The sequence below is a fragment of the Opisthocomus hoazin genome, chromosome 5 (assembly GCF_030867145.1).
Source record: "Opisthocomus hoazin isolate bOpiHoa1 chromosome 5, bOpiHoa1.hap1, whole genome shotgun sequence".
Taxonomy (NCBI): domain Eukaryota; kingdom Metazoa; phylum Chordata; class Aves; order Opisthocomiformes; family Opisthocomidae; genus Opisthocomus; species Opisthocomus hoazin.
This window is the reverse complement of record NC_134418.1, coordinates 29,886,823-29,901,793: the sequence shown is the minus strand read 5'-3', so window position 1 is coordinate 29,901,793 and position 14,971 is coordinate 29,886,823. Positions and strand designations below refer to the sequence as shown.

Sequence of the window (14,971 nt, the reverse complement as noted above, 5' to 3'; positions counted from 1 at the left end):
GGCCTATATGGCTATCAAAGTGATCCGGGATTGCTCATTGCTCTCAAGCAGTTGTGATGTACTATTAATGATAAGCACATCAAACACACATTGCAAATAAACCAGCCAACAGCCTTAAGCCTCCAGCATTCAATTCTGTCTGACCTCAGCTGAATGTTTTTCCGCACCTCCTGTTCCTGCCTCCTTTGAAAGATAAAAGAGTGAGCCAGTGCAGGGGAAGTCAGTGGGAATTTGGTAATTTGCTGCTTTGGGCCCTGCATGTGGTTTCACAGTGAGCGGGCAGACACTCAGTCAGGGGGCTGAACTGGGGCTCTGGCGGAGTCTGAAAAGTCAGCTCCCCACTGAATGCTGCTTTCGTAGCTAGCTGAGGCAGGACTATCGGAAAATGCAGGGCCTGCTGATCAAGTTTGAAAAGCCAATAGGTTTACTTACAGTAGACCTTTAATAACCTGCTATCGGGTAATGCTTGCTTAGATGTTGCATTCTGCCTAGATTTCCTGGGAAGTGGATGGAAAGGACAGACAAGTCCTGATTCTTGGGGACTTGAACACAAGTAGGGAATACAAATATGAGAGCTACAGAATTGTTTTTCATGATTGCCCTTGTAAATCACTGCTATTGGACAAATTCAGCTGTAATACTAAGGAATGTAATGCAGGAATTTTGTTCCATTGAATTCGACAGGTAGCATGAGCTGCGTAACTATCTTTTGAAAACAAAACAAAAAATACCCTGGAACCTCAAGGTCCTTAGGAATAGCCATGATCAAGGATTGAGTGCTGAAAATATGTATGATTGATTTTGTTGGTGTAAAGAGGATTACCTGCATGCACAAGTGTGTTCAGGGTTTAGCCTGCTTTTGTAAATGACGACTTGGCACTGCCCATTTGTCAACAAAGCAAAAGATACAAAAAGCCATGGTCTTTCTGCACTTAATTATTTCAATTGAAATAGTTTTATCCTCTGAAACTTCCTGACTTAGACTGAATTACTCCTGACTTAACCCAACACAAATATTTTATCATTCGGTAGTCTGCACAAAACCCTGAAAATGCAGGAGCTGCCAGTTTCCATCTAGTTCAGCATCGTCTGTGACTGACAATGCTGTGGTCAGCATGAGCTGAGGAATCTACCAGAAATGCTGCAAGATGTATTTATGGAATAACCTGCCCACAAGGGAAAGTTTTACCCTACCAGTTCCACTGAGCATGTGTGTTTATGTGTTCTCTAATCTTTGCCATCATAACTTTGTCTGTTCTCATTATCCGTATACATGTCAAACGCTGTCATTTACAATGATACCTTGTGCGACCTCACAGGAGAATTGTGTGCTGGACGAGAAGGCAGAAGAATAATTTCTGTGTATCACCGGACATTTAGTTGAGCATGGCATTCTGTGCTGTGCTGTTGCTGAGGCAGGCTCTTATTGCCTTGGTGGTGAGTAGGAGGCTGGCTTTAGCGAAGGCCATTGGCACACCTTTTCTTCACAAAGCCTTTGTGTGCAGGGCTGAAGCCAGCGGACTTGAAAGGCAAGTTTAAACAGACAGCCAAAGACTTCCCAAACAAAACTATTTCTTCATTGCCTGTTCTGTGAATGGTAAGTTAGCGGACTTTAGTTCTGAGTGACAAGCTTATCTCCATTCATGAAGTCAAACAGAAAAAATACTGGAAACGACTGGGTAATTTTTAAGAGGGAATATGCGGGCCAAAGTGTGTAAGTAATGACAAAAGGCACATACATACAGTACGTCGGACAAGTCGGCTCTAGCTGATGGGTTTTGGTTTTGTCAATCACAGTGACAGACAGGATTATTAGGTCATTTTACTTGGGTGTTTCTCTGTATGTAGAGTGTACTCATTTTCAAACTTGGCCGAGATAACTGCCTTGGCTCTTGATTTAAGGACTCTTGGAAATGGTTCTGGTAGGGTTTTAGAGCATTAAATGTAGTGATGGTATATTTAAAGACTGACTTCACATCATGCATTCTAGTGTCAAAACATTTTTTAGCCAGAAAATTAAATGCATAGGTTTAAGATGACAATATTTAAAGTTACAATGAATTGTGTGGAAATGGAATTGGTATGGGAGTTATTTAGATTTATTACTGAAATAGCGAGCTAAGAGCCAGCTGCTGAGGACTATCCAAGAGGTGCTTCCACCGAGGCATTGGGGCGGATCTTGAAACCCCCATCAGCTGTCTAAGTGGCAAGAAGCAACAGCAATCTTCTGAAGCAGCTAATGCGTCTTTTCTTCAGGAGCTTCCCAGGTCATTTGTAAATAGAAGTAGCGCAGCTGAAGGTACGAACTAACTGGAATATCATAAGAGAGCTAAACCATGAAGAGAGTAGTCCTTGATTCTGAGCTGTTGCCTATGCCTTCGGAAGAGGGGAAGGCGTATAGTTATTTGGGTTGGGACTTTAGTATGCAAAGCTTCTCAATTGATTTAGTGCTTTGCCTTTGTTAATACAGGGACTGTCATTAGTTCAAATGAAATATAGCTCTAAGTGATGAAAGCCATCGCTATGCTGTCAGTGACCCATGGGAAACCCATTGATTGTTTAACAACAGTTACTTAAGGAATTTGATTTATTAGAGGCAGCAGAGGACCTCAAATCCGGAACAACTGACATACATAGGTCTGAGGTCTTTCAGGAAAACATTAGAAAGGGGGTGAGGGGACAGTGGCTTACAGACAGTTATCTGTTTTCAGAGGCTGGGGAGAGCGCAGAGGTGACAGCAGCAGAAAGAAGGGAGTGGGGGAATTGAGCAGGGAGATCGCTTATGCAGTGCTCTCGACCCGGTCTGCAGGTGCTGTGGTTTCTGTCGCTGCTGCTTTTTCGCCTGTCCAATGGATTATGTATTATTCCCTAATACAAAATTTGGATGGGTGACAAAAGTGAAGCTGGGTAGTTGAGGAGTAGCTGAAGAGGCAGGTGCTGTGTGGTAATCCTAAACCTTGCTGAAGAAGTGGAGTTTTTTCCTCTACAGAGCCACAATAGTCTCCTTTTTTCCCCTGAGCGTCCATGTCCTTTCTGCTGGTGGGTTGCTGTTCCACCATGCTACTTGTGAGCTGTTTACAGAGCCCCGTTGTTTAAAAGCATTTTATGGATCTCGTCACCTCGACCTGGACAGTAGAGCTGAGCACAAGAGCCGCAGCTTACTGAACAAGATTGATCGATATTGGTGCTGTCTTCCAGTGCCAGTCTGGAAAGAACTTTTTGAGGGGCGATTAGTGAGAGTGTGTGTGTGTGTGTGTGTGGCGATGTGGGGGTGTGTGGGTGTGTGGGGGTGTGTGGGTGTGTGGGTGTGCGTGGGTGTGGGTGTGCGTGGGTGTGTGTGTGTGTGGGTGTGTGTGTGTGGGTACGGGTACGGGTACGGGTACGGGTACGGGGGGAGGGAGGAACTCAAACAACGCACATGGGCAGCCAAGACCGGCTGGGGACGGGTGAGGCTTGCCATGCTGGAAGCCGAAGGGGAGCACCAGGTGAGATTGAGTAGTTGCTTGCACAGTCGTCACGAAGCGGCCCAGTGACGCGTTCTGCACTGTTTACTGGTGTTTTCGCTCCGTACGCTGTGCTTCTGGCCACGCTGCCCCCGGGGCGGTGTGCTGCCCGCGGCAGGGTTCCCGGGGCTGCCGGGCCGTGCCCGCCCTGAGGCCGCAGCCGGCTGCTGGCGGGGGGACCCGCGTCCCTCCCCGCGTCCCCCGCTCGCTTGGTGGGCTGGCATCTGCCGGGCCGGGGGACAGGGTGGCCGGGGACAGGATCGTTGGCGTGCGGTGCTCGGCGGGGCGGCCGCAAAAACCCGGCCGAGCAAGCGGAGAGCGGGCGGAAAAAGTGACGCGAGGCGGCTTTCGGGGACGCAAACTTTCCGCGGGGCAGGACTGCTGCTGGTCCCTCCCCGCCCGGCGCTGGGGCGGCCCGGCGCTCCCGCTCCCCTCCGCCGCCCGGCCGCCGAGCACCTGCCCGCAGCTCCGCGGCCCCGGCCCCGCAGGCTCCTCCTCCGGCCTCCCCGCCCGGGGCCCCGTGACGCCGAGCGGCGGCCGAGCCGCCGGGGAGGGGAGCGGGGGATGGGACGGGACGGGACGCGACGGGATGGGAGCGGGCGAGGGGACGTCCAAGCCGGCGGGCGGCTTTAAATGCGGGCCGGGGAAGGCGCCGCCAGCACAGCCGCCTCCCCGCCGCCGGCAGCCAGCCGGGCGGACTCCGCGCCGAGGGGCGGACAGGTACAGCTCCGGAGCGCGGCGCGGGTGCGCGGCCATGCCCCGCACCGCCCGCTGAAGCCGAGCCCCCCACCCCGCCGCCGCCCTCAGCCCCCGCTGCTGCCCCGCGGCTGCCCCGCAGCCCCCGCCCGCCGCCGCGCTGGAGGAGCGACGCAAGCCCGAGCCCCGGAGGTGAGCGGCCGCGACCCCGCGCACCGCTGCCCGCCCGGCTGCGGGGAGCCGCGGCAGCCGAGGGCCCGCAGCTTCCACCCCTCCCCCCCCTTCTCTTGCCTGCAGGGTTTGCCCCTCGTGAGTAGCTTTAAAAAAACGCTTCTCGGTGTTTGAAAACTTTTTTTTTTTTACTTTTTATTTTACGGTTTCGGTTCGTCTTGGCGTCAGTGAGCTGCCGGCAGCGGCGGCCGGCGGAGGGAAATCCTGTTTCCTCGCAGGTTTCCCGCGTCCCACCTGGTGCGTGGCGGCACCGGGAGGTTTTCCGAGCTGCGGCCGGCTCCTCGCCGCTCGTTGGCCCTGTTGTCAGCTCCCTGCTGCCGCCCGGAGCGAGAGCGAGCGTGGAAACCAGAATTTAATCATCCTTTTCTTCTTATACTTTGTTTTATTTATTTATTTTTGTACAACAACGGTAATTATGAATGGCTTTCCCCTTCGTTAGGAGCGCATTCTTGCAGGGCTTGCGCTCAGGAGGAGCGCGGGTATATGCTCCAGTGTGCCGAGCGCTCCTGGGCATCGTGCGGTGTGGGAAAAGGGGTGCCGGGCCCTGCGTGGGGCCGCAGCTCTAGGGCACCGTTCCACGGTAAGTAAAGTCGGGTGAGCGTGAATACAGCAGCCAGGTTGGACCCTAGGGCAGATCCCAACGATAGCAGCTCCGTCGGAGAGCTGCTCCGCGTACTGTAGGTACTTGCTCTCTCTTGTGTCAGGAGGGTGCAGTTGACTGTGCATCTAAATGTGACTTTATGCTTAGGCTGCTGGCTACTTGGTGGCTTTGTTGTGCTGGTTATTCATGAAATGTACGTATTTTACATTAAAAGTGAGGAAGAAATGTGGCTAGCTGCATTTAACAAAATGTGCAGCGCTGCATATTGTGTGCAGGAACAGAATTTGCTGCTCGCTGTTTGCTGATGTGATAGTCTCTAGGAAATGATGCCTGGTTATTATTGTGGTTGATAACCAAAAGGAAATTTTGCATTAAGAGCAGGGTACAGAGACACACCAGCCCCTCCACTCCGACACTTAAGGCTCCCAAACCCCGCAACTATTTCATGACAGACCTGATTTTGCTGTAACAGTTGCCACGCGTGTGCAGAATTGATTGAATGGGATTGTTTGCATCTGTGCGTATGCTTGTTCGCATGCTCGCACATATGTGAACTGTTCTGTCACAGTCTGCGCCCTTCCTTCCCTTGCCTGCCGTGCAGCGCTGAAGCGAGTGCTGAAAGAATGTTCCTAGCAACTTACTGTCGTGTCAGAAGATTGTAGAGTTTGGTTTCACAAGGCTTTATTTCAGCTGGTGATTTTGGTTCTCAGTAACTTCCCCTGCCTGTGAGTGTCAGTGTGATCTGAAGGGCCAAAGTCAGTACAATCTGCAGTGATGCTTTTTCTGTGACACCCCCCACCGATGCAAATATGAAGTAAACCCAGACTTCCAAGTTTGCAAAAAAATACCAGGGGAAGGATTTGCTTGGGACTAACCCTTCACTCCTGCCGAGTGTGAATTTCACGTGAATTTCCAGAAGCAGTGGCTGGACGTCAAGGAGGAGTCCTCTCTAAGGTGCAGTTTCAAGATTTCAAGGGGCTGGCAACGGTAGAGGGATGACTGATAGCCTGGGAGGAGGAGCTGCCAGCGTGGTGTGTTGCTGCTGTCCAGAGTTGAAAGTGAGGTGAGAAGGAATTATGGATTGGCTTTTTTCTTTTTTTTTCAGTTGCAGGAAGGAGGGATGAAGTTTTCATCCGTGTGCACAGGGCACTCCTAGCAAGTGAACACTCTGTACACATCCCTTCCGCTCCCAGCGAGGTCCGGCAGGTTTTTCTGCAGCTTGTAGCTGTGAAGATTTTTCATTTAAACTTCCACGTTACGGTTTTAAATCTTGAAGCTCCTCTGCAGTCAGAAAACACCCTCATATACTGGTGGTGTGGTATTCCTCACAGTAGGTTTTTAACAGGAGCTCTGTAGAGGAGCTTTCAAAATGCGCTTTCATGGTCCTACTGTGGGTGTAGGGCAAATGCTTCGGTTACTGATGTCTTACCTTGATAAGAAAAGGTTGAGTTTGTGCACAAAGTGCAGTTCAAAGAAAAACATCCCCGTGAGAAGGGAAAATCTGTAACTCCTTTTGTTTTCTGATCTACCTACTCAGCAGAGAGGGCGCCTTGCTCACGTACACGGGTGTGTTCTTCCAGCAGCGGCGGCGAAGCCGTCTCTGTTTCTGTCTGAAGGGTTTTTAACTGCACTGCCACGTTGAAGACCCGTAATAAACAACAAGCTGGAGGGTGTTTTGGGCAAGGTTGTGAATGAAAATTGCTGTGCAAGAGAGTAAAGAGAAAACCTATATTTATTTTTCTACCAATAAGTCTGCAAGCATCTGTATTCAGGTAGCAGTTTTTAGACAGAGTCGGAGGTGCCGTCCTGCTAGAGAGAAGGAGCTGCAAAGCCAAGGTGTTGCCTTGATTGAGCAAAGATACACTGGATGAAATAGCTGCTTCAGGAAGGTGGGTGCGTGAAAACGCTTGTTCCAGCGGATGCACAAAATGATACCCCAGTGTGCCTATGTGCCGGTCTGTTAATGGGGGTTTGCTCATCTTCTGATTGTGGTTTTTTTTTTTTTTTTTTTTTTTTTTTAAATTTTATGTTATTACATTTTTATACATAGCTTTTACAGGTTTGCACTCAAATTCCTTCTTATGGCTTGGGAGCACGCATAAGAATTTAGGCTGGGTTGAAAGACTCCTCGTTGAAAACGGCGTTCACAGCGTTCTAACTCTGGTGCTACGGCATCGGGTCGTTTCCTCTGCGGGGCTGGAAAAATGACTTCATTGCCTTGGCGAGATAGCATCCTTGTCATGCTCCAGCGACCTGCCTTTTGCGTGTTTTCGTTATGCATTAGATTTAGAATTTGAACTCTTGCTTTGAGCAAATTGAAAGGGTTCTGATAACTGCTGTCAGGGTTTCTCGTTCAAAGTCAATTAGCTGCTTCTGGCTTCAAGTCCATTTAGAAGGCACAAAAGGGAGTGCTCTTTGAGAACCTAGCAATAGCAGTTTACAGTTGATATCGATAAAGGAGTGTGTCTCTGTCACTGTGCTACTTCTGGTGGAGGGAAAGCTTCTCTTTTGTGCTCCCTCTAAATAACAGATCTTGAGTGGGGAGGCAGAGGTCTTTCTCTTAACTGTTTCACTGTGTGGCTTTAAATGAAAATACAGCAATAAAATGATCAAGGTTGTGGTGAAGTCCTACAACCATTCCAAGCAATGCTTCTGCCCCCCTGCCCTTGAACTTTGAGTTGCCGTAGCATCTCGTTCCTACTGAGTTTGCTCAGAATTGTATTCAGTTTGTGGCAAGAATGCTTTTTATTGCTGTTGGACAGTGTTGAACACAATTATGGCACCCATAATTGGGTGATAAACCACTGTGTGCCATAAGTAAAAAGCTACAGAAGTTCAGAAATACTTGGCTAAATCGGTACGGCAGCCTGCTGGAGTGCTTGCTCTCGGGCAGATCTCTACCATCCTCCCTCTAGACCTTGATGGCTCAAACTGAAGAGTGGCTTCAAGAAGTGGCCATAGCCCTTCAGGTAGAAGCTTGCTTGGAGATTGAGTTCCAAGATAGTATGACATGGACGTGGAGCTAACTGTTAAGCCTTGAAAACTGGTGCGTGATATCAAGTTATGGTGAAAATACCTCCTATGAGATAAAAGCATTTAGTAGAGGACCGCGCACCAGCCTTTTGGGGTGTAGGAGGACACAGGCTGTCCATTGTGTCAGGAGTTTCTAAACTGAGCACCTGGGCGGTGACCTGCTGTGCTGGGAGGCCCCATGATAGCATTTGTCCTCTTGTTTTTCAGATGCCTAATGACATTAATTAGAGAGATAGAAATGTCTTTGAATTACTTTCCTGCAATTACTAGTTTTTCACATAAGGAACTTTTGAAGTTGCCACCGGGACTATCAGTGGGGAGAATTTGCATGAGTTTTGTGAGAGAAATAGCAGAAAAACTAGAGAAACCTATGTCTCGGTTCTTAGCAGTCAGTTCTGTTTGTTTTGGAACTGTGGATTTCTGTCCAAATTTACAGCCGTGTGAGTAAAAGGAGAGCACGACTCATAGCATACAATAGTCAGCTGTGATCCATAGTGTTTGGGTATGACTGATCCTTCTGAGCACATCAGAGGAAACTGCAAATGCCCTATTTTAAACAGATTTTCTCACCAGATGACTTGACAGCACCAAAATTGGAATCCTTTTAATTTGCAGCTCAAATGAACTTTCAACATCTGAATTCCAGAAATGTGTGCTGTTGGCAGAGCTAATTCTGCTGTAAAAGTAAAACAAAGACTGAAGGGGGATTTTTTTTTATAATGTATGTTTATTATTTATATATGTGAATGTGTGTGTAGAGAGAGAGAATATGGCTAATCTATGTATATACTACTCCTATGGAAATCCTTTGGGAGGGGTGTGTCTTCCAACTCACAGCATTTCAAATCCTAGTTTTATTATGTAACTACATTTATAGGGTCATATTTCTATTTTGCTACTATATAATATATGATTGCTAAATACTCTGTATTAAATCTGACTCGAAATAAGCCTTAATTGTCCTTCCATAAGTAGTGATCCATACACCTCTCATCTCAAAGCGAGTCTTGAAAAATTGAACTTGGTGGTGGTGAGAATTATTTGAGTGACTTCTTTTAAGATGGAGGATTACTAAAGTCATTTTTTTATGTTATTAATGATAATTATAGAATTTGCTTCATTCAATTTTAATGTTACTGTAATAAATGAAAATATTTTAAAATATTTTGAAATATAAAATCTTGGCTTGACGAATTATATAATTTTCCTTGCCTTGTAAACAAATTATTCCTACAAGTTATGCTCCGCAGTGAGTATTTTATCTGGGTTTCGGAGGAGAAAAGCTTGGATCCAGCCAGAGACTGTGAAACAAATTGCATTTCTTTATAAATTGGAGTGGGTTGGTCTGTATTGCTCCTTTTTGGACAAATTTCAAGGGCTGCTTTTTCAGCTTACATCGTTACTATTTTCACTTCCATCAGCTACAGATTGCTGCAGGTTTTTTTGGGGGTGTTTTTGAACTTTTGTTTTTTGATCTGTCTGAGTGTTCCTGCCGCTAAATCTGGAACTTGGATCCGTGATCTCCCTGGCTATGGACACGAACAATTGTGGGTAGAAAACTGCTCTGAACTGTGGGGGCCGTGGTGGGAATGGCACCTCTTTTTTTTTAACCTGTGGAAAGTGTCTGCTGCTAATCTGTGGAATTAATGAAACAGGCTAAAATGTTACGTGATTGTTCCCCAGTGGAGATTTAATTTTACTTTCTTTTACAAGTTATCACAATGAGCTGGTATTATGCACGAAATCCTAGTGGCCTTGCAGGCGCAATATTTTTTTTGCTTTTTTCACTTAAAATTGACTCCTGTGGTATATGCTATCTTTTGCTGCTACTTTTTTTCTGAGCAAAACATGCAAACTCTTTGACTTTGATGACGATGCGATGTGTAATCTTAAGTCGAAGAAGATGACTGGAGTCTTGCATGTCAAGTAAGCTTCTTTATTACAATTTTCATGTTTTATCTATGTTGTGTAGTAGGTGCAGGAACAGAACCTGCCTATCTTTTTCAATGGTGTGTGCAACTTGAAGATTGGTGTATTTTCATCCTCAGTTTTTAAAAGTTTTTACCGAATTTTAATCACCCCTTTAAGTTTGACTGATCTGAGCCTCTAATGTCAGCTCTTAACCTTGAACAGAAGGTTGTGAAAGTTAACTGCTTTTATTGTACCTGTGACTATCTGACACTTCAGATGCGTTGTCAGCTCTTTTATACGTAAGCGTAAAGATCTTTCGTCAAGGTTGCTAAATATGAGAAGACTCTGCGTTTAGAATGGGGTTGGGAAATAGTTGCTCAGTAGCTCAAGGAAAGGTGGCGTTTGAGCATATTAACCCTGCTTCATTGCACTGGAATTGAATGAAAGTGTGTTTCTCATATATGGGAACGGTACATGCACATTTTGCTTAGGTCTCATAGTTGACATATTTGGAGATCATGAAGTGGATTTTATGCAAATTCTTGTTAAATTTGAGTAGTCTGATATCACTTCCATGTCTGACAGTTCCTGCATTCAGCAGACAAACAGCACAGCTGAAGAACAGTAGCCCTGTTCAATAGACCAGCCTGTGTGTCTTTCTAGGCAGAAACAATAATCACAATGAAGAAATAGATGGGCACTTTGTTCTCTCCTGTCCCCAACAAAGCTTCGTTCCAAAGCCTTAATGGCACAACAATACAGCAAGTAGTGCCCTGGGAGTAGTTCCACATAAATTGTTCAACATCTCATGATCTATTAGGCTTGGGTTTGTGAGTAATAACCAGGTTTGAGGAGCATTGTCCCAGGCGAAGCGTGAATATGGCATTCTGTGAAAGCAGTCCCAGATGCCTTGGTAGTGCTGCTGATAGAATAGGTAAGCTTAAAAAGGCACTGAGGTGAGTGGAGTTTACTAAGTGAGCGTCTGTATCGGTGTGCAGAGAAAGCTTGGGAGTGCAGAGCCGTGCTGTTGGGTGCGACAGCATGGTTTACATCCCTGCTGATGGCACGGTGGGCTCCCGTTCTGGTACCTTTTGTAGAGTTCCTGGGTGGTTCATCTCTGTGGGGCTGTTGCCTGAATCCCGCAAAGCACTTTAGCACAGGTGGCTTCTGGCCTTAGAGCAATTCAGCCGATTGACCTGTAAGGCTGTGCTGAAGTGCTGCTGGATGGAGTCCTGTGTGAGTAGCTCCACTGGTACGAACAGGAGAAACGCATGGTGAGATAATAGAGTGAGTGGAGAGAGCTGATCGAACGGGGCCAGAGGGGTGTAGGAACAAAGATTAGATTGCAACCGTAAAGTTGCTTGTGGGGTGGGGTTGGAAATCGGTTGAAGACCAGTGCAAAGTCTTCAGTGCATCCTTGATAGGGACTTGAAGGGTGGTGTTAGAGAGAGGTTGTAGAATAGCATATTTATTTAGAATAGAAGAAAAAACCGCCTTGAATAGGCAGATGTTGTTAGCAGGGTGTTAACTTTAAATGCTTTCCGTTTCAGAGTTTGTTTATGTCTCCAGTGTGTTACTGACACATACATCACCAAAATGTGCTTGGAAAGAAAAGGATATTCTCACTTAAGGGCAAGAAGTACTTCTATAGGAAAGTGATAGATGCAAAGATTTTCCCGTAACTGTGTAAATGCTTTGCACTCAGGATAAAATAGCATTTGACGTTTCCTACCTCTTTATGAATGGAAAGTGATCAGTTTAGATGTTGAAAAGCCGCAGTTGGGTTTAGAAGGAAAGGCAGTCTGTCTCCCACAACGTACGCCTTCCATGTCTTACAGGCTTTGAGAATGCTTTCTGTGGCCTTCAGAGGATGGTATATATTATACTTAACCTTGCCTGGGGAAGTGGATTTTGACACCTTATTAGGGTAAATCAGAGTCCTGAATATGCGCTCGCATGTCAGACAAAAGAACTGTTTTGGTTTGCTTAGTAGAGGAAAAGGTATGTGCCTTTTCTATATTCTGAATTTGGAAAACACTTCCTGTGATTAATGCGTTAATCTGCCTGATGCTTCACTCTGCTTAATGTAGATCGTTTGTGTCACTGTAGAAAGAACTGAAACAAAGTTTTGTGAAACATCTAAACTGAAAATAGATCCATTCAAAAAGATAGCCTTGAATGCAAAATGAACGCTGAGTACCTGGCCAAGTTCTGTAGATGACTTGTGCCACTCGGATGCGTGACAGAACATGTGACAGCAGCAGTCCGAGTAGGCTGCAGGGGACAGGAGGGATCGATGCTGCGCCAGGCTTGCTTTGTCCCTGCCAGTGCTGCTGGTGCACTGGAAGCACTGGTCTGTGAGGAGGGCTTGATGTGCGAAGCCTGATGTCTTGGAGCTTCCCTGGCTCAAAGCCTGGCAGTTTGCACAGGGAGCATCCGTGCACTGTGCCTGCTGAGGCTGGGTTGCGATTCCTGCTGCTGCACTGGAGAGTACCACCTCATGCATGGGACCTCGCTGGTGTCCAGTGGCAAGAAGGAAAAGATGGGTCTGCTGGGCTTTGTGGTAGGACTTGAATTTTCCACCTTAGCAGTGCTCTGAAGCTAAGATTGAGAGCCTGCTAGCGTGGAAAGAATGTGGGCAAGTCTGGGCTTGAGTGTGGGCTTGGGCCCATGCTTCGCTGACAATGTAGGCAAGCCCAGGCACCCTTCCTTGACTGTTGTGGGCACTGAACTACAACCATGATGCTCTGACTACTCAGTTTCATGGCTTATTCTTATTAGCAGTATAAATTAAAGGAGTGGGCACATAACCGTGATCATCATACTATAGTTTAATCCGAGGTGGACACTCTAGACCTGTGAATAAAACAGTAAAGCAGCAGGAACTGATGCAAAAGAAAAACCTCAATATTTCATAGGTTTTGTTTGGATCACCTGTCTCTTTGCTTTGCCAAAAATGCAATGTATAATTTTTGTTGAAAGGGAATACACTGCAAAACAATTCCGTGGAAACCCTGACTGTATCTTACTGTGTCAGAATCCTCTCCAGACACTGAATAAAGGGAGATCATGTCTCCAGCTTTTAATATAATTACTCGAATTAAAGATCAAGCTAGAAGAGCCCAGAGCCAATGCAGTTCACTGAACATTAGGTATACAACTTAATTTATTAAAAAGCATTGCAAAACCAACTTAAGCTCATCGTGCTCAAAATATATCTCCCGGCAAGTAACCTGAATGTCCTCTGAGCCTTCAGCAGTGGAGAAATGTGGGAGTGGGCAGAGATTTCTGTGAACTCTAAAAGTTTCTGTAATTACTTTTCTACAAATAAAGCCATCTTTCTTGAGTGTGTTTCTGCCTTTTTAATTCTAAATGATGAATAAGACATCTTTGTGTTCAGTATTCCTGGTACAATAATGCCTTGGGTTACAGACAGCTTAGTATTTTCCTGAGGAGGCTTCACTGGTAACTCTGTGAAGGTACCTAGTGTATTTTGCGAAGAGGTTAGTGCGCTTCTGGGTATGACCCTTAATTTGAAATTCTCAGTACTATCTATGACGTCTTGAACTGTGGTATCAGCTCAACTTTTCTGGCTCTGTTCCCAGACCAGTCATTCCACTTAGCAATAAAAAAATGCAAGATAATGGGTGCAGATATCTGGGATTTAATATTACTGTAGACTATTTTCCTTGTACCTTTAAACAGCCATGTTGCAATTAGGTACTGGGCATAAAGCTGTTCTTTGTTAACAGGTGTCTCCAAGAAATTTGTGGTGACATGAAGATTTACAAGCTGGGTTCAGTGAGAGGTGGTTATACCCTGTGTTTGAGACAGTGCCTGCAGCTGATGGTTCAGGTGCCTGTGACTCGGTCGGAGTCACTGAGGAGTACCTTTTATCTCTTGCTTACTGAGGCCCTTATCACCGGAAGGACAAAAGGCAGCTTCATATCCAAACTCTATTGAAAATTAGCTCGAGTTGGCCACTGTTGTACCCTCTTCTGGAATGGAAATTTCTAGTTACAGATGACTGGTGAAATTTGCAGGCACCAGCTTGCCTAAGTACAGTACCCAGGAATACTGGTTTGAAGGATTTCTGTTGAGTTAGGGATGAATCGAAACAGCTACGAAGAGGCCAGGTGATGACCAAGCTGGGCAGGTTATGCTGAAGGGTGCTGACCATGCATGCTGCCTTGAGTTGCCCTCTCCATCTCTAGACATGCTGGCTTGCTTTGTGGTCACACCTGATGTGCCAAATTGCAGAACTGCTTTTTTTTTTTTTTGAATCAGTAAGTCAGTAAAATGTTTCCTTGGCTCTGCCAGTCTAAAAAGAAGTGTAAAAGTTGCTTTATCCTGTTGTGCTTTTATGAATATATATTACTAAAGCAGAACAACTGTTTTGGGCCTGTTACAGAAAGTTGTTTTTCTGAGATTTCTTCCCAAAGAATGGCTGCCTCCATTTTTTTTTAGGCAGATGTGTGTGAAAAAGCAGACAGTGCGTGATCAACAGGAGCGAATAAGCCTGGTCAAATATGTTTGTGTATCAATCTTAGTACACAATTCCTGGCCCATTACCTTCGTAACTTGACTCTCATGGGCACCACATGCCAATTCTCATGCTCTACTAAAAATCAGCCTGCACGTTGTTTTGTTGTAGGCTGTATATCACGTGGAGTGTGTTAACCTTAACTGTGTCTCTTGCAGATGCTTTTAATTTTATAGTTCATAAAGCAGAAGTAGGAACTCTTACTCTACAAACTTCAGAAAGAAGAAGAAAGAGAATGAGGGAGCTATAAAATATTTTTTACATATATTGCTCGTGTTAAAATGCCATAGCGCGGAACCCTCATTGATAAATGGCTGAGCTGCACAGGAACCTGGGAAATCTTTCTGAAGAGAACGTTTTAGGGATGTCTGGGAAGTTTGTGGTTATGGACTAGTGCTCTCTTGTGTTATTGGAGTCAGAAGGAGCCAGCTACTGACAGAGGGAGAGGAACTC

The 14,971-nt window shown here is 46.0% G+C and overlaps 1 protein-coding gene across 4 annotated transcripts in view; it reads left to right on the top strand.

The window, feature by feature from the left end:
* Positions 1-14,971, top strand: part of SLC4A4 (solute carrier family 4 member 4) — a 240,596-nt gene that overhangs the window by 42,436 nt on the left and 183,189 nt on the right. Inside the window, exon 1 of one of the 4 annotated variants that reach the window (XM_075420785.1) lies at positions 3,474-3,485. The exons of 1 other annotated variant lie outside the window; for it this stretch is intronic. Coding sequence is in view for 1 of the 3 variants with exons in the window: in XM_075420781.1 (XP_075276896.1) it covers positions 6,027-6,094 (68 nt within the window). In the remaining 2 variants the exon portion in view is untranslated. Of the gene's footprint in view, positions 1-3,473; positions 3,486-4,158; positions 4,392-6,025; positions 6,095-14,971 lie in introns of those variants that run through there. 2 more of the 4 variants (XM_075420784.1, XM_075420781.1) reach the window with 2 other exon arrangements.